A 17629-nucleotide genomic window follows, 5' to 3' on the forward strand; every position below is an offset into this window, starting at 1 on the left:
TTACATAATCCTGAGGACCAATCAGATTCAAAGAAGATCATCTGACTGGAGCACATGTAACAGGAGCTGATTTCAGGTGTTTGATTTTCCTGCTCTAAAGTTTGAACAGGTGAGGTCACCGCTGCCTTCTGGGTAATGTGACACTTCCATCCTTTGGTGTCGCCTGTGAAGAAGACATCCAGTGGAAACTTAACTATTAACTAACCCTGAAACAGCAGAAACCAGACCATAGATGAACTATTAACAAGTACTAACTAATCCTAACCAGAAGAACACTTCCTGTTATCAAAACGGATTTAATTTCAATTAAATATTAGTTGATTGATTTTCTGATGTCACTGGATTGAAGTTTATCTAAAGGTTTATCCACTGAGGACAATACATCTGTGGTAAAGGATGTTTTTCAGAGGTTTGTTATAATCATTAGTGTGAATAGACTCAGTGCTGCCCCCTTCAGTCAGTTCACAGATTATTTGTTTTCTGGTTATTGAATCCAAAAATATAACAATTGAAAGAAAACATGTTTATTTAATTCCTGAAGACAGATGCAGTGGTTAAACAGAAGAACTGTCAAAATGTTTTAACAGTTTAAATTCAAACAGTTTAATTGATCTAACGACATGTTTGTAGTCACTTCACTGCTCAAACAGGTAAAGGTCACTTTTACTTCCTGTAAAAATCAAATGAAAGTTGAAAACTCTTTAAAATAATCTGATATCACTGTTGATCCCCCAGAGTCCTTGTGTCCAGGGGCCCTGGATGTGTATATCAGGCCACGTGGGGGGTCCAGGGGCCCTGGATATGTTGGCTCTGCAGGAGCTTCTGCAGTTCTTTAAATTGCTCCACCGTCTGGTCCTTGACGTCCGGGTTTGAGATCTGCAGTCGGATGCTGTCGGTGGACCAGCTGAGTTCTCCTGAGAACATCTCCGTCAGGATGCGAGCCACAACAGGAACCACCTGAAGACAGGAACCAGGTAGAGACCAGAGCAGCCATATTGATACTGGTTGATTAGAACCAGGTTAAAGTGTTAACTAACCCTAACCCAGTTTTTAGAGTTAAAAAATAAATCTGATTTACAGCTTTTGTTCTTTAGGAGGAAGTTGCATCATGAACCTTTTATAGTTCTGATAGTCAACCGGTTGTTAAGTTTAGGGCTGATCAGGTGCTGATGTCTTACGACCTCTGACCTGAACGATGATGAGTTTTTTCTCTTTGGGTTTCTTGTCCGGCCAGTCCTCCCCAAAGCAGAAGTAGATCTCAAAGGGTGGAGGGTTTGGAGCTTCACCTTTCTGGAACAGGATCAGACCTGAGAACAGAGCATTTATTTCGACAGGAGGCTCAGAGGTGACACTAAACGTTTCCTGACATGACCTTTGACTCCTCACCTTGAAGGAAGTCATTCAGGCTGAAAACTTTGATCTTTTTCTCGCGCTCCAGGGGGTTGGGTGGACTCTGTTCGGTAGTTCCCGGTCCAGACCAGAACACCTTACACTGACAGAGGCGGATGGCGTAAATGTCCTGTTCCCAGATCTCCAGGATCAGACCTCTGTCCATCACATCTAGCAGGGCCTCGGTGTAGAACCGCTGCTTCTGGTTCTGGATCTCAGACGTCCCTGGGAACAGGACCTGCTGCAGGGTGACTGGTCCAAACAGCTCAACCTGTTCCGGGCTTGGCTCTAGATGACCAGAGTATAGCCGGCAGCCCTGAGGGTTGCTCACTGTCAGAGAGCCCATGATCCGACCCCGGTACTGGAACTTCAGGTCCAGATCTGTTACTGTGGAAACAGATGGAGAGAGACTGTTACTATGTCGACACCGACAAAAGAACTGTTGGAATGGTTTCAACAGAACCTGTGACACGTTAACCCTAACCCTAACCCTAACCTTGAACAAGTTAACCTCTTAATCCAGATGTTTACCGCACATAACAGAACTAGTTTTTAGCAGTGACCTGAGACCTTTGAAGTCCTGGTCCTGGTTCTAGAACTGGGACTGGGAGGCTACAGGTTTGATATTGATGAACCAAAACCTTCCGCTGCTCCATCAGACCCTGATTAGTAAAACCACAAACTGAAGTGAGACAGGATCAGACACAGGATCTGGTCCAAAGTTCTGGTCCTGATTGCACAGATAATAAATCGTCTGATTGTTCCAGCTATACATCACCACAGGGAGGTCAAAGGTTAAGGGTCAGAGCTTGCACTCACATGGGACACTGCTTAGCAGGTCGTACTTGCAGTGTTGCTGGTTCTGGTTCTGGATCTCTCCTATGCTGCTGGCCTCCATCAGGTCCGGTCCAGGGGTTACACAGGCAGCCGGTGGCGGCAAAGAATTCAAGTCCTGGAGTCTGGTCGAGAGTCCAGAGACAAAGTTCTGACCCGGGCCCTGGAGGTCAGAGTTCAAAGGTAGGACGGGCACCGGGATCACATGATGAGGTCCAAACATCTCATTGGAAGATAAACTGAACTGATTGAAGGGGGAGGGGTCACTGATCCTGGGATCTGACGAGACATGACATCATAACTTTCCATCATCACATGACATCATAAACCATCTGGTTTCTATGGAGGCGGTGCAGTGTAACTTACTGATGGTGAGGTCCATAAGGTTTGGCATCTGAGAATTAAACAGGAACCAGTTCAAAATCAATAAATATGAACCAGATGTATTTTATATTTCTACACATTGAATTATTTACCTCTTCATCATCATCATCATCATCAAAGCCACCTGAAAAAAACAAACAATCAGATGCCATGTGAAGTGATTCATATGGATTTATTCAAAAGGTCCAGTTTGATTGTGATCAAGACAATAAAGAACACATTGACTCTGTCTAGTGAGTAAACAACAACAAAACAACCTGAAAAGTGACCAGCTCACCTGTGCCATCACCTGTGACATCACCTGTGCTCGCTGGCTGCTCGCAGACCTCGTAGATCTTGTACGGACGAACCGGCGTCTCTTTGGTTCCGTCGTATTTCAGCTGAAACTCTCGACTCTTGTTCAGAGCGCAGCGAAGGTTCGCCTTCCACTTGGCGGGGTCCGGTTCGTCGACACCCTCCTGATATTTACCAGTCTCAAGAGCCCATGCCTGCAAGTCACAGAGCAGGGATTAAACACTCCTAATCTAATCATGCTTTTATTTACATGTATGTTTAATTGAACTTGCAATAACATGTGAAAAATGTCAGTGTTCCTGAAAACATTGACTGCTTCGTTTAAAAAAGAGGAAGTGACCTCATTCAAGATTCAACATGTTTCCTGTTTCTGAAACACACCAGCATACTTCCTCTCACACACACACACACACACTCACACTCACACTCACACACCTTGAAGACAGTGTTTTCCTCCTCAGACATTGGCGTGTGGCGTGTAGCGTGTTTCCAGGGGATCTGGAAGAGGCGTTGTTCCGGGCTGATCCACTGGAGCCCTGGGAACCTGCCGCTGTTCACCTGCACCAGGAGCCACGGCTTCAGGCGGATCCTGCGTGGCTGGACGCTCATGGCGCCGCCTGCAACATGTATGACCAATGTTCACTAACCATGGAGTAACCGTGGCAACAGTAACATGTGACACTGTCTTCACAGGGAAAGACAAACACTGATCAATAAAGTTTGGAAATGTATTAAAAATGTTATTGTTCTTTAAAAGTTTTGTTAAGTCTAAGTCACAAGATCGATCATGTGATCAATCATGTGCTCAGTCATGTGATCAGTCATGTGATCAGTCCACTTCAAGTCACTGATCCCAGATCAATTTGGATTTCAGTAAATGTTTGTTGTGTTGAGAACAGAAAGTTAGAGAGAAAGTTTTGGGTGAGACTTTTCACAATGAATGTAAGTCAAACTCAAACTGTGTGTGTGTGTGTGTGTGTGTGTGTGTGTGTGTGTGTGTGTGTGTGTGTGTGTGTGTGTGTGTGTGTGTGTGTGTGTGTGTGTGTGTTTGTGTGTGTGTGTGTCGGTGTCGGTGTGTCGGTGTGTGTGATGAACTCACCTGGTTCGATTCGTTAAAAAGTTGCTGGTTCCGATCTCTGATCCTCTGGAGCGTCACAAATGTCACGGTGACGTCACAAACAGACCATCAAAATGAAGCTGAGACACGAAAACAAAACGAAACAAACGAAGAAAGAAAGAAAAGAAAGAAAAGAAGAGAAGAAGAAACGAGAAGCTCCTCGCCCGAGAGCAGAGTCAAGTGTCACAAACACTTCCTGTGTGAGTTCACGACCTTCAAAATAAAAGCTCCGTGTGTTAGAGGAAACATCAATAATTATTAACAAATGTAAACACGAAGGTAGAAAAAAGACAAAATGATAACTTACATAAACATAAGAATGAACCATTAACTACGACGAGTGTGTTTGTGAGAGAGAGAGGGAACTGTTGTGGATTTGTCTTCTTTCATCTTGAGTGCACATTGTGTAGTTTTTTTGTGTTTGTTCTCTCGAAATGTGAAGAAGTTTGTCACTTAATAATAGGTGCATTCGAATTGATGCAGAGATGTGTAGCACTGACTTAATGTGATGCATGCTGGGTATAATTGTTGTCCGACTTCATCACGTGACCTTGAAACATCATTGGGGGGAGCACATAGATACACTCCTGATCAAAATCTTAAGACCAGTCAAAAAATTGCATGAATTTGCATTTTGCACTGTTGAATCTTAGGAAGGTTCTAAGTAGAGTTTCAAAATGCAAAAAGAAGGAATGGGAACAAGAGACCAAAAGTTGTGAGCAGGCAATTTATTGAAAACAACAATTTAACTGAAGTAGGCTGTTCATCAGCTGATCAACAGTTTAAGACCACAGCTCAAAAAAAAAAACAACTCCTAAAACTAGAAATTAAAGTGTCAAAAACTGACTCAGTAATGAGTAGCTCCACCATTATTGTTGATCACTTCAAAAATTCGTTTTGGCATGCTTGTTGCAAGTGTTTCCAAAAGGCTAGTGCGAATGTTGCGCCAAGTGGTGAAGATGGCTTCACGAAGGGCATCCACTGTCTGGAACTGAAGTCCATTTTTGTAAACTTCCCTTGCCATCCATCCCCAAATGTTCTCAATTGGATTAAGATCAGGGGAACACGCAGGATGGTCCAAAGAGTGATGTTATTCTCCTGGAAAAAAGTCTTGGTCAGACGGGCATTGTGAATTGGAGCGTTGTCCTGCTTAAGAACCCAGTCGTTACCACACAGACAAGGGCCCTCAGTCATGAGGGATGCCCGCTGCAACATCTCCACATAGCCAGCTGCTGTTTGACGCCCCTGCACAACCTGGAGCTCCATTGTTCCACTGAAGGAAAAAGCACCCCAGATCATGATGGAGCCCACTCCACCGTGCTGCGTAGAAAACATCTCAGGTGGCATCTCCTTGTCATGCCAGCAACGTTGGAAGCCATCAGGACCATCAAGGTTACATTTGCTCTCGTCAGAGAATAAAACTTTCTTCCACTTTTGAATGTCCCATGTTTGGTTCTTCCTTTCAAAGTCTAAACGGGCAATTTTGTGGCGTTGAAGGAGACGTGGGCTTTGAAGACGTTTCTTGTTTTTGAAGCCCTTCCTTCGCAGATGCCGTCTGATGGTTATTGGGCTGCAGTCAGCACCAGTCATGGCCTTAATTTGGGACGAGGATCGTCCCTTGTCTTGACGGACAGCTATTCGGATCCTCCGGCTCAGCGCCGGTGAGATTTTTTTGGGTCTACTACTTGATTTTTTTGTTCCATAACCCTGAGGATCTTTTAAGAAATGCAAAAGGACTGTCTTACTGTGTCCAACCTCAGCAGCGATGGCACGTTGTGCGAGGCCTTGTTTATGCAGTTCAACAATCCTACCACGTTCAAAGACGGTGAGCTTTTTTGCCTTTGCCATCAAGAGATCTTCACAGTGTGATTACTTGACAGGAAATGACATGGAATCCAAATTATTGTACAGATTTTGGCTTTTAAAGGCTGTGGTCTTAAACTTTTGATCAGCTGATGAACAGTCTGTTTGAGTAAAATTGTTGTTTTCAATAAATTGCTTGCTCACAACTTTTGGTCTCTTGTTCCCATTTCTTCTTTTTGCATTGTGAAACTCTACTTAGAACCTTCCCAAGCTGTTGTCTGCGTGTTTACATTGTGGGCGTGGAGAAGGAGAAAACCTCTATGACATCATTTCATATTTTATTGGCTGAAATTATTTATATATCAAACTCATGAATGACATCATTAGAATAGTGATTACAGATTAGTGAGTGAACTGTTCCTGGTCCCTGATTGGCTGTTGGTCCAGTGAAGTCTCTTCTGATTGGTCAGATGTGGATGGTTGAGTTGCTGCTCCCTCGACAACAGGACACAGTGTGAAATGATGATGATGATGACAGATGATGAAGATCTCTGCGAGTGTACACCCCCCGAAAACTCTCTGACGACGAGTCACCATGACGACTGAAAGATGAAGAGTCGTCGCCAGAAAAGACGGGAGTCACCTGACCAGAGAGAGAGAGATCCTCCTGTTTACTGTGTGTGTGGGAACAGGAAGTACCTGATCCACATGAGACGCACACTCACACACATCCAGTGAAGTAACGATAACATATACACACAAGCAGGAAGTTCACACTGACTTACACAACATCACAAGTAACAAGTGTCTGAACTCACACAGTAAAACCACAGTAGTGTTGACATGTTTACATGTTGATTTCTATTTCTTCCCCGTTCATGAGAACATACACACATGTCCCGAGTTCTGTTTTATACATGGAGAGTAAATTAATAAATAAAATGTTCTCATAGATTTTTTTATGTGTTGATCTGATGTCTCCTTTTGTCCAAAACAAACTTAGTTTATTGAAAACAATAAATCATCACATTAAAGACCAAACTAAACGTGTGGGAGGTTAGAAGACATTGGTGATGTCATTATATTGAATAGCAGTCACAGAGCGATAAGTTCAAGTTAACTGATAACAGATCAGTGTTTTATCTCCGCTTTTGGTCTCCACCTCCTCCTGAAACAACATGTGGATCTCCAGCTGCTGACAGGTCCACATGTTGTTCACAGCAGAGACAGATGTTAACAGCTGTTTACAGAACTGCACCAGTTTTAAAGTGAAAACCATCTCGTCCGTGTGTGAACGTGTCACTTTATGTGTTTGTACCACGTTCGGATGTTTTTCCAGAGTGACAGCCATGTGCACTTCAGAGTCGCTCTGCAGACGTCATCTCTTCACTGATCGAAGCAGCAGAAACAGAAGAGCTGATAAAAACATCAGTGTGATCAAAACCGCGACTCCTCCTGCCAGTCGAGTGTCCACATCTCCAAACATCTGCTGTTCAGTGAACGCACCATGAGGGACTAAAGACAAGAGTTCATGTCAGTGAATGCACCATGAGGGATATTTCGCCGTTTTATATTATATTATAAAGTAAAGTTGTGTGTGTGTAATGTTGTGAGCTTTTACAAACAGTCTGTGGTGCAGAGTGAAGAAAGAAAACTTTGTGTTCATCCTGCCTAGTTTATCTTCACTTTATAGTTTTTATATCAGATGAAACTGAATATTCTGTACTACTGTTCACATGTGGTTTATATATAAGTTAAAGGATTTACTTAACTGATGTTATTTTTTCATACATGTCGACTATTTCAGAGTTTAACAACTGACACAATCTTAAGACCCAAGTTCATTGCTTTTCAAAATAAAAGCTCTGTAATTCAAAAAAATGATAGCAACAAAATGGACAAAGTGCTATTACTTTGAAGACAAACTGCTGAGGAGGAAGTGATTATGTTAATGATGCTGCAATAGCGAAGATCAGCCCCTGTGTCCAAATTGATGAAATAAAATAATCTGATTATAAACATTATTTGGTTGATTTTGACCTGAAGTTTGACTCGGTTAACAACCACGGCTGCAGTTAATCTGAGGACCTAAAAGAAGACAACTCCTTTCATAGACTGAAGACACACTGGTCCCCCCCCCCCTCCCTGATTGATACAGAGGACTGGTCGATTTATTAATATTGAGAAAATCACATGTTCAAATCGAACTCGCCACTAATTTATATTAAACATGACACGTATGATTAAATGATTAAATCATGAGACATGAGTTCCACATACAGACGGAGAGACGTTTGTGGAATTAGGAGGTAGATTATGTTTTATATGTATATTACATGTTATATTTTATATATTGTTGTCACATGTTGTAATTGTTACTATATGATTGGTCACCTTCTTGTCCCCTCTGCAGAACTTCAATATCAACTGACGCTGAAACTTCTTCTCCTGATTCTTCATCTCTGGCTACGACCTGAACAACGATACAACATGATCATGTTTCACAGCTCGGTTCACACGTCCAACATGGAACCGCATCAGCTTCAGATAAAAACCATGTGAGATATGATGTTTCACACTTTGAAGATTTGAGTTGAAATCTTCAGTCATTCAATCATTGATCTGATCTGAGATCAGTCAGAGCTTTGAACAAAGAAACATTTAATCAATGATTTAACAAATCATTGATTTAACAAATCATTGATTCAATTTTTGATTAAAAAAGTGCATTTTTCAGATTTCTCTAGAATTTCTGTGACCACATCTGCAACTGAAGAAAGAATACATATGTAAAATGTAACTAACATCGATCTGTGCTGTAGTTGTTTAGTTTAATATAATAGGTTAAAGGTCAGAGGTCACCTGCTGATTCTATGTGTATCCCGCAGGTACGCTCACCTGTAGGATGTGGCGGTCGAAGTCGTGCAGTTGGTACGTCCTGGCGATCAGGATCCCCATCTGAGTGACATGGTACAGGTCAGACAGAGGATGAAGGGAGTAGCGGATGTTTGGATTCAGGCCCTGTGATTGGACAACAGTGATGAGTCATCCGGTGTGATTCAGGTGATAGTGTATATAGTCGATTGGACTTGTTTGTGTGATTGTTAAGGACTCTTCACCAATAGTTCAACTAGTGGGAGGTTTCAGGCTCTTAACGGTTGTGGGTCTGTACCTGTGTTGAGAGTCATCATGTTAAAGAGGCAGGTTCGGGTTCCTACCGGCTGAAATGCACAAAGCACTGAACATGCCAAAGTGACTGGTCTTCTCAGAGACACAGCCACCTACCAGACCTTGAGACAAGATGCTACCAGTGGCTACAAAAGACAAAATATGAACTGTCTCCACCAGTTGGATAACCTACCCTTTGATTGTCAACTTTACTATAACCCTTACCCTGAAGAAGCCATTTGTCAATCTATAGACTTCCAAAGATACACAAAGTAGAGTTTCACTCAAACCAAGCATCGCAATCAGCATTAAGTTGGTAACATACGACATCATCAAACCCCCGGTCCGAAACACTACATCAAAAATGGATTTTACCAACAAGACCAGAGGAATACGTTTGGCCCCAGATGAAAGGGTTTATGGTTAGGCTAACCCTAAAGGCCAGTGTATGCTTCTCCGTTTTAACGGACACGGATAGATAGGACCGCCTTTTTCGACATGTGTGTACAGTCACATACGGTTATAACACCCTGTCATAACGGCGCTAGCGGGCTAGCCACCATGCTAACTGCAGTGGTAACAGAGCAAAAACCCGTTGACACGACTTTAATTCCACGGCTGTCATGACACTGTTTCTCAAACACCGTCAAGTTAAAGCAAACACTTGGTAGTAGTTAGTATCGGGTGTCCCTGCTGACTGTGTGTGGAAGCTGGGGGGGGGAGCTAGCTGCCTCCGTGTAGCTTCAAGCTGTTGAATTAGCAGCGCAGTTCATAAACAAGTCCGAGGAACCGCTGCGTTGAGAAACGATAACATAAACATTCTGACTCGCTGGGTGTCACTTTATTTCAGCTTCAACAGCCTTTGTCTGTTAGTTGCCATCGTTCACTGTGTGTGAGGAGCCGGGAGGACGTAAATAAACAAGCGTGGACTTCTTCTATATACTTCATGACTTCTCTAAGCTCATCTTCAGTTGCGCCAACTACTGTTCTGGGGTGAATTGTTTTCACCACAAACAGCTCGTAGAACCATAAATGAAAAAGAGTCCGTCCGATCCGTCCGTCCGTCCGCGCTTAACGGACTCGGAGAAGCATACATTAGCCTTAACCCTGACATGACATATAGAGGATTGCTCAGACCTAACCCTAACCCTCATACATCGCAGGACCAAAACAACCACTACATCATTGGTTGGCACAGCTCAGTAGAACCAGTTCCTCAGACCAGGACTCAGCAGTTGCCTTACAGTGGCCCTTGTCCTACAGCTAAGGACAAGGGACACTCTTCTGAAGATGTTAATGTAGAAACTTTGTCCAGTGAAGACAGATGGTTGAATGAAGACTCAAAGAAGCATACAAAAACAATTACTTAACAGAGGAGGTGGTTTAAGAGACAAATTTGAACCCAGTTGTCCCCACAGAGAGATCCACCCCAACCCATGTGACCCTAATGACCACAGACAATGAGACCAGCTCGTGTGACTCACACAAAAGCAGGGTGGGTCTTTGACTTATAGGTAACAACTGCCATTCACACTTTGACTCTGCTCAACACAGTCCAAGACCCACAGAGAATTCCTGAAACCTCCACCAGTCAGTTAGAACTGAAGAAGGTGAAACGTCCAGTTCCACATGTCCTCTTGTGTAACTTTGTAGATACCTTCACCTGAATGACTGAGAATCTACACAGATAAGGTGAAAATACAGGTAGAGGATCAGATGTTCTTACATCAGAGAAGTCGCGGTCGGACACCTGGACCTGTAACACCTGGTTCCCATAGGTTGAGACGATCGAGATGGGGCTAGAGCTCTGGATGATGAAACCTTTAAAAGTGGTTCTGTTAAAAACCGGAGGGAACTTGTTTTCATTCAAAACTCTGACCACGACGAATGCCACGCTGTACTTCAGCCTGTCGTCCACCTGACACACCTGGACGAGGGGGGGACAGGTGAGGGACGCAGACTCTATTCTGATGGTTATGAGTGAAGCCGTACACAGGAAGTAGAATTATTACCATGACCTTGAGTGTGAAGTTTGGTGTCAGTCGTCGGCCGTCCACAGCTCGAGTTAACCTGAGCTCACCGGTCGTGTTGTTGATCTCAAACCTGCCCTGGTTGTCACCTGCGGGTCAAACTGAAAGTCACGTGACCTCTGCAGTCGTCGTGCTCGACTGGCGTTAAGCCAACTTAAAATGAATAAACGTAACAACTGTTGAGCTCATTTATTCTGTTAAATCACAGTGTGTCTCATTGTGTGGTTGTGTGACTTAACACTAAATGTTTTAGTGATAATGTCGACTGCAAGGCTCAACCTTATTCATAAAGTGATATCATCAGTGTGTATTCTGATCAAGTGTCATTTTACCTTTCCTATACGAAATGTGCAATTCTTCTGAGTGTGGAAACAATTTAAACAAATTGACACTAAACGCCTCATTTCCCGTGATAGCTCCGGACACTTGTTAACATCAGCAATTTGTAAATCAATCGCTGAACGTGAGAAAGACGTTTTATAAGATCAAGGAAACTGTAAAACTGTCCATGTTTATTAACATTATTAACAGAAAACATGTTGAACAATCAGTCAATCAGCTGACTGATCGATCAGCTGACTGACCATGACTGTGACCATAACCCTCAGTGAGACACATGGATGTTTTTATGTGAATGACCTGATAGGATGCTGTAGATCAAAGACATGTTGATTCCTCTGTCTCCGTCCACTGCTCTGATTGGACCAGGAGAAAACTCCAGGACAACATCCTGAAACACACACACACAAACGCGCGCACACACACACAAAAACAAACATACACAAACACACTTTGATTATATGTCGTTAATTTCAGAAGATATTTTATCTATATTGTATATTAATTATATAGGGTAAATGCTCTGTATTTTTCATATATATATATTTTCTCAAAGATTGTGACACTTTCACCATCCACCAGTCACACACCTTCATACAGCTCATCTAGAGGCAATCTGGGGATTAGTGTTTTGGCCCAGGCAATGGGGGGGGGACAGGGATGGAATTGCTGAGCCTCTGATTAGTTGAGCAACTGTGGCTGAGGGGAAGAGCGGTTGTCCTTCAACCTGAAGGTCGGCAGTACGTTTCCCAGTCTGCCCCGTCTGCATGCCTAACTGCTTCCTTGGGTAAGAGGCTGAACACTGAATTGCCCCTCATAGAACAACACCGTGCTGCTAATAGATGCTCTGTATGAATGGTGTGTGAAGGGGTGAATGTGAACTGTGATGTAAAGCCCTTTGAGTGGTCATCAAAACTACAAGAGCTCCATATAAATACAAACCAGTGAGTGGACAACCCGCTCTACCTCCTGAGCCGGTGGGTTTACCTGTGTCCTGTGTGTGATGTTGGTGGTGTAGGCGGGGTTAATGCAGATAGGAACACCTGGAGCGACAGGTGAACACGGCAGGAAGTGAGGATATTGATCGTCTCCGTCCTCGATGTTCACGGACAAATGAGAAGACGAGTTGAATTTATCCTCTGTGTTTGATTCCTGTTCAGAAAAAAATGTATTCACTGAATAGAGCAAAGTATTTATTTCTGCAAGGTTATTTGTTTCAATTATTGAAACAAATAATTGTTTATTCCCCCCCACAGGGAGAGTTAATTGGCCAACTAATCTCAGCTGTGCCGATCAACTCTCCCTGGTTCACCTCGAGCTGCTCTGATCCACCTGCACAATGTCACAGTGGAAAGTTTGAGACTGGATTCTGGCTCCAGATTAGTTTCAGTTTCTGTATCAAAGAAAGATACAGATCATTGATCGTTTATTGATCCTGTTATTTAAGTGTGACTGGTTAGTTCAGTTCTCCCAGTTCTTGGGTGCGGCCTCAGTTATACCTGGGCCCAGATGATGAACTCCAGGTGATGTCTGGTCTCAAAGTCCAGATGTTTGTCCAACACGATGCTGCCGCTGTTTGGAAGATCGATCCTGAAGAAGGCGGCGTCCGGCTGCGGGTGACAGGTAAGTTCAGTCATGTGACTCCAGGTGATGGATTGAGGACAGAAGCATGTGGACAACTCACCGATGATTGATCAATGATGTAAGTGATCATGTCTCCGTCTGCATCTACAGCTTTTACAGTGAATATCACAGAGTTCACAGCCGTCAGCTGCGAACACAGAAAACACACTTTATGATAGAATAATGTTATGATATAATAATCTAGTTATTTATAATGTTTGTACTGTTTCAGTTTATATAAAGTTTATATTGATATCATATCATATGACAGAAAAACCTGGCCCAGTGATCTGAGAAGATGACTCGTTCCTTAATTAATATCAGACAAAGTGAAGCTGAACTTAAAGTGGAGCCTGATTGATCATCTGATCATCAGCTGACACACAGATCTGCTGCTGTCAGCTAACGACAATGAGGCTGAGCTGGATTACGCCTCATTTTACAGCCTCCACTTGATTTTCGTCTCATAAAGACTGTCCCTCTAGAAATTAGGGGCCTTACCACAGTCAGAAAGTGGGCGTGGCTTGATCTGTGGTTACCCTCCACATTTTACCTCACTGATGCTGAACGGACCAATCGTCTCCTGCAGGAAGTTTGGTCTGTTGTCGTTTTCATTCACGATCTCCACCAGGATCCTGAACTGACTCTGATAACACAGGTAACTCAGGTGAACTCAGGTGAACTCAGGTGAACTCATTAACCTTACTCAGGTGTAAACACCCTTGATTTACCTGCATGACATCTTCTTCATAACAGGTGAGCTCTGCTACCAGCACCGATCCCTGAACCTGAGAATCAGAAGCATGTCAGTGATGTTTGTTCCAGGTGTTAGTCACAGCCCAGGATAGTGCGGTGTTCAGGTGGGTGTCATGTTCTGGTGCGTATTAATAATAATAATAATACATTTTATTTATAGCCGCCTTTCAGAGCACTCGAGGTCCCCTTACACCGAAGATAGATAAAAACAACAACATAAACAATATATCAAAAACATCCATAAAATTTCTATAAATGATGCGAGCGGCAAACTTCTGGACTAATTGAAGTTTGTAAGAGAATCTATGAGGGACACCAAAAAGAAGGGAATTACAGTGATCAATGCAGGATGTAAATGGGTGTGGCGGCGGTGTTGGGTCAAGGGTGACACCCAGACTCTTAACCTGACGGAGGGAGAAACTAAAGACTTGTCAATATTGAAGGATAGATGGTCTGATTTTGATACGGTGTATTTAGTGCCAATAAGAACAACTTCGGTTTTATCGCTATTGAGTTTTAGGAAACTGCAGTGTTGTACAGGTGAGTGATGTAGAGGTGTACCTCCCGGTCCAGGACTCTGGAGAGTGACGTGTTGAGTCGGATGGTTCGACCCTCTAAGTAGAACCAGTCTGCGCTGGGTCCGCTCAGACAAAGTCTGATAGTGTTCACTCGTCGCTCTCCGCTGATACTGATGTTGGCTATGAACTGACCGAGCGGACTGTTCTCTCTGACCGATGCCAAGATGTCCGACCCCCCTTGACACGGACCGGCTGATGACAAACACAGACAGAGACGTGAAATATGGTGATGAAGTTGTGCTTCTATGATTAACGATATCGGCTGGAAGAGAATACGTCATAGGAACCTGAAGAGAACGTTAAAGAACCTGGTGTTCTCACCTGTAACCACATGATATGATAACTGGAGAACCACCTGCCACAGCAGCAGCCTGCAGCGTCTCAGCATCGTCCTTTGTCCTCCGCTTTGTCCTCGTCCTCCTGAAAACCCTAACTGTTTTTATATTGTTGTTGTCACCCATTAAACAACAAACTGAAAATATTAACACACACACACACACACACATCTACTGAGGCCTTACCTCTCTCTCCTGGGATCTTCTGATACTTGGACTCTCTCTCTCTGTCTGGTCAGGCGAGAGAGAGAGAGAGAGAGAGATAGGGAGAGAGAGAGAGAGAATTAGCAAAGAGCTTATGGGAGCATTAATGAGCTCGATAAGTAGGTCAACAGTTTAACACAACAGGACCTACTGCTACTGATCTAATTGTAATGGTATACTGTAGTAACTATAGTATTATTACACCACTGTAGTAACTTGATAGTATACTACAGGGACTACAGAATTATTACACAACTGAAATAACTGTGGAAATATAGTGCAGTAACTAGAGTGTTACAACAGTAATTATTAATATCTAAATGTATATATGTATATATATAATACTACTACTATTACAAGTAGTAACTATACGTACAGTGTAGTACATCGTACATAGTATGAGTACAGCAACTCTAGTATTATTACACTTCTGAAGTAACTAATAATATATTGCAATAACTATGATGATATTGAAGTACTGTAGTAAATATAATACTATACTGCAATAACTATAGTAATACTACCGGACTGAAGTAAGCAATACCCATACTTTTAACTGAAGTATGTTTTAAGACAGTATGTGATACTACAGAATTAGTTACTGCAGTATTAGAAGTTACCTCAGTATTAGTTACCACAGTATTAGTATAATTACTACAGTACTAGTTGCTACAGTTTTAGTAGAGTACGACCCTGAACTCACCTGTTGATCAGCTCAGTATTAAAGTATTAGTTACTATAGAGTTACTTTCTACAGTCTTAGTATCATTAATACAGTATAAGTAAAATCATGGGCTGATTTATCGATAATCATAATTACTGCTACTTCTATATTTCAACCTTCAAATAACATCGAGGAACATCTCCGAGAAAATTACTCAAACTTGTTTTGAACGTCTCTGTTTGTGACGCTAGTGGTTTGTGTGTTTTGGTTAATTGTCGTCATTTCATGATTATCGATAAATCAGCCCATGATTTGCTGTTTCTTCTTCTTCTTCTGTTTGTCATCAGTCCATTCCCACGGTGGAGCCCCTCCCTCCTCTTTGCTGCTTTCTCTTCTGACACCTTCTGATCCTGGGACAGACTAAGCTCACGTCTATGTGACAAAGAGGAGAAGAACTGATGATTCAGCAGATGTTACTGTTCACTTGGATGGAAAAAGCCAGAATATCCATTTATTTAAACCTGTAGTTGCCTGATTATCACAAATCCTGCTTCATAGTTCAGGTCTCTGATCCGTGGAAATCTAAGACGATTCTAAAACCTTAAATGGAATTACGAGAAACAATTTGTTTAAAATTGTATTCTCTTCAGATTCAACGATAATCAAAAGTAAGAATTAATTCCTGGAAAAAAAAATGATTGTCATTCGAGACGATCAAAGAATCTTACATCAGAAAGAAATTGATAAAATACAAAACATGCTGTTAAAAACATTTTATTAATCCAGGGATTCCAAGTTTCAACATGGACGATTGATAAAAATTGTATAAACCAAATCACCAAAAAATCTACCTTATTTTTTCACAGTTTTGTCTTTGAAAGGGTTTCTGAAATAAAACTGTTCACATTTTTCCTTCATCTGCTGAATATGGTCTAAAAATGAGCCTCTCCTGCTGCTGTTATGGACAAACTTAACTTTTTTAACAAATTAAATATCAGCTTCCTCTCACGATGAAAGAGAAGAAAGAGAACGATGAATGTGAACAATGAGAGTGGTGAGAACTAGCACAAGGTTGAGGAGTCATTGATGATCAGAACTTATGAGGATCCTGTGATAATCGGCCACTTCCTGTCATTTCTTTCCAATTCCATACGGGTCGCTGGCGGCGCCACCTGCTGTCTCGTCCCCAGTCTGCAGGCTGGACATAAGGTTGGCGGTGTGACACGTTGAAAGGGAACAGCGAGTGAAGCTAATGAAGGTAAGAACGACGATAAAATCACTTAGTATCGATCGAACATTGTTCATACATTTTAATCTCCATAAACAGATTATGTACGAATAAACTGAATCTGTGAACAACGGAGAAGAAGCTTCTGGTTTCTATTTCTAGTTTGACCAATCGCGTTTGAGCACGCTTTGGTTGCCAGCAGATAAACACATTGGAGGGAGAGAGAGAGGAGGAACACATTAATCTATATTAAAAGATAATTGTTCATAAATATTAGTGGAAATGTCATATGGATCTAAAACACCAACAAATACAGATAAACTTGCACTTGAAGAAATTATCATCTGAAACATCTTATACATCATAATTATCATCTGATATTTTGAATATCATCTGATAAATTATATAAAACAACATTTGATATATCATATACTTTTTTATACTAGATTCCATTTTATATATTCCAATATAATAGATACTATCAGGTATATCATATACATCTAATATAAATATCACCTGTTTTATTGTTTGTTTTATGGAGAATTGTTTGACTCTGATTATATAAACTCGTTGTAGAACCAAAGTATTTTCATCAGATGATGAGAGAAAGTCATACCTTCTGCTGGCTCCGTACCTGTTGTAAAACAGAAGAGATTTGAATCAATCTGATTAAAAGATGAAATAATAATAGTAATAATCATTATAAATATATTAAGTATATATTATACATTATAATTTAAGAAGAGTGTTTGAATAAAGCCGAACTGACCCCACATTGCTCGTTGACGTTACGTTGGGGTTATTAGGCTCTTGACTGTGGATCAAGAAAAAATTATTCACGCAGGTTTCAACAGTAAAAAAGGAAATCATCGTTAACAAAGTG

General features: G+C 41.9%; 3 protein-coding genes across 8 annotated transcripts in view; all 3 read right to left on the minus strand.

Annotated features, from left to right (window-relative positions):
• Positions 1 to 508: 508 nt before the first annotated feature.
• On the minus strand, positions 509 to 4209 carry irf5 (interferon regulatory factor 5). 3 transcript variants are annotated; one of them, XM_062383035.1, is made up of 9 exons: positions 4001 to 4209; positions 3337 to 3518; positions 2897 to 3095; positions 2700 to 2731; positions 2590 to 2617; positions 2209 to 2502; positions 1387 to 1776; positions 1189 to 1307; positions 509 to 957 (listed from the first exon to the last, which is right to left on the minus strand). In XM_062383035.1, the coding sequence occupies exons 2-9, from the start codon at positions 3508 to 3510 to the stop codon at positions 769 to 771; spliced, it is 1425 nt and encodes a 474-aa protein (XP_062239019.1). In that variant the 5' UTR covers positions 3511 to 3518; positions 4001 to 4209; the 3' UTR covers positions 509 to 768. The 3 variants fall into 3 exon arrangements, with proteins under 3 accessions (XP_062239019.1, XP_062239018.1, XP_062239020.1); XM_062383034.1 differs by having other exon boundaries at positions 2885 to 3095; XM_062383036.1 differs by lacking the exon at positions 4001 to 4209 and having other exon boundaries at positions 2885 to 3095; positions 3337 to 3529.
• Positions 4210 to 6142: 1933 nt separating this feature from the next.
• cdhr5-rs (cadherin-related family member 5, related sequence) lies at positions 6143 to 14890 on the minus strand. 4 transcript variants are annotated; one of them, XM_062383031.1, is made up of 15 exons: positions 14837 to 14890; positions 14637 to 14735; positions 14299 to 14507; positions 13713 to 13769; positions 13535 to 13627; positions 13043 to 13129; positions 12858 to 12968; positions 12346 to 12510; positions 11659 to 11749; positions 11002 to 11108; positions 10716 to 10916; positions 8720 to 8842; positions 8216 to 8294; positions 7140 to 7336; positions 6143 to 6464 (listed from the first exon to the last, which is right to left on the minus strand). In XM_062383031.1, the coding sequence occupies exons 2-14, from the start codon at positions 14701 to 14703 to the stop codon at positions 7200 to 7202; spliced, it is 1527 nt and encodes a 508-aa protein (XP_062239015.1). In that variant the 5' UTR covers positions 14704 to 14735; positions 14837 to 14890; the 3' UTR covers positions 6143 to 6464; positions 7140 to 7199. The 4 variants fall into 4 exon arrangements, with proteins under 4 accessions (XP_062239015.1, XP_062239012.1, XP_062239016.1 ...); XM_062383028.1 differs by lacking the exon at positions 14837 to 14890 and having other exon boundaries at positions 14637 to 14788; XM_062383032.1 differs by lacking the exons at positions 7140 to 7336; positions 14837 to 14890 and having other exon boundaries at positions 14637 to 14789.
• Positions 14891 to 16305: 1415 nt separating this feature from the next.
• Positions 16306 to 17629, minus strand: part of zgc:193726 (uncharacterized protein LOC561161 homolog) — a 1561-nt gene continuing 237 nt past the window's right edge. The window contains exons 2-4 of the mRNA XM_062383037.1: positions 17516 to 17560; positions 17363 to 17380; positions 16306 to 16767 (exon numbers count right to left, since the gene is read on the minus strand). Of these exons, the coding sequence (XP_062239021.1) occupies positions 16650 to 16767; positions 17363 to 17380; positions 17516 to 17560 (181 nt within the window). The 3' untranslated portion in view covers positions 16306 to 16649. The remainder of the gene's footprint in view (positions 16768 to 17362; positions 17381 to 17515; positions 17561 to 17629) is intronic.

Source organism: Platichthys flesus, chromosome 23 (genome assembly GCF_949316205.1).
Source record: "Platichthys flesus chromosome 23, fPlaFle2.1, whole genome shotgun sequence".
NCBI classification, from domain to species: Eukaryota; Metazoa; Chordata; class Actinopteri; order Pleuronectiformes; family Pleuronectidae; genus Platichthys; species Platichthys flesus.

Coding starts and splice junctions, on each gene's coding strand:
- irf5 (XM_062383034.1), bottom strand. CDS start 3,510: ATGAGCGTCCAGCCACGCAGGATCCGCCTGAAGCCGTGGCTCCTGGTG. Junction 3,096..3,336: donor AGGAAAACACTGTCTTCAAG/GTGTGTGAGTGT, acceptor TGTGACTTGCAG/GCATGGGCTCTTGAGACTGG. Junction 2,503..2,589: donor CCTTATGGACCTCACCATCA/GTAAGTTACACT, acceptor ATGTCTCGTCAG/ATCCCAGGATCAGTGACCCC.
- cdhr5-rs (XM_062383031.1), bottom strand. CDS start 14,703: ATGCTGAGACGCTGCAGGCTGCTGCTGTGGCAGGTGGTTCTCCAGTTA. Junction 13,770..14,298: donor CCAGAGTCCTGGACCGGGAG/GTACACCTCTAC, acceptor TCTGATTCTCAG/GTTCAGGGATCGGTGCTGGT. Junction 11,750..12,345: donor ACATCACACACAGGACACAG/GTAAACCCACCG, acceptor TGTGTGTTTCAG/GATGTTGTCCTGGAGTTTTC.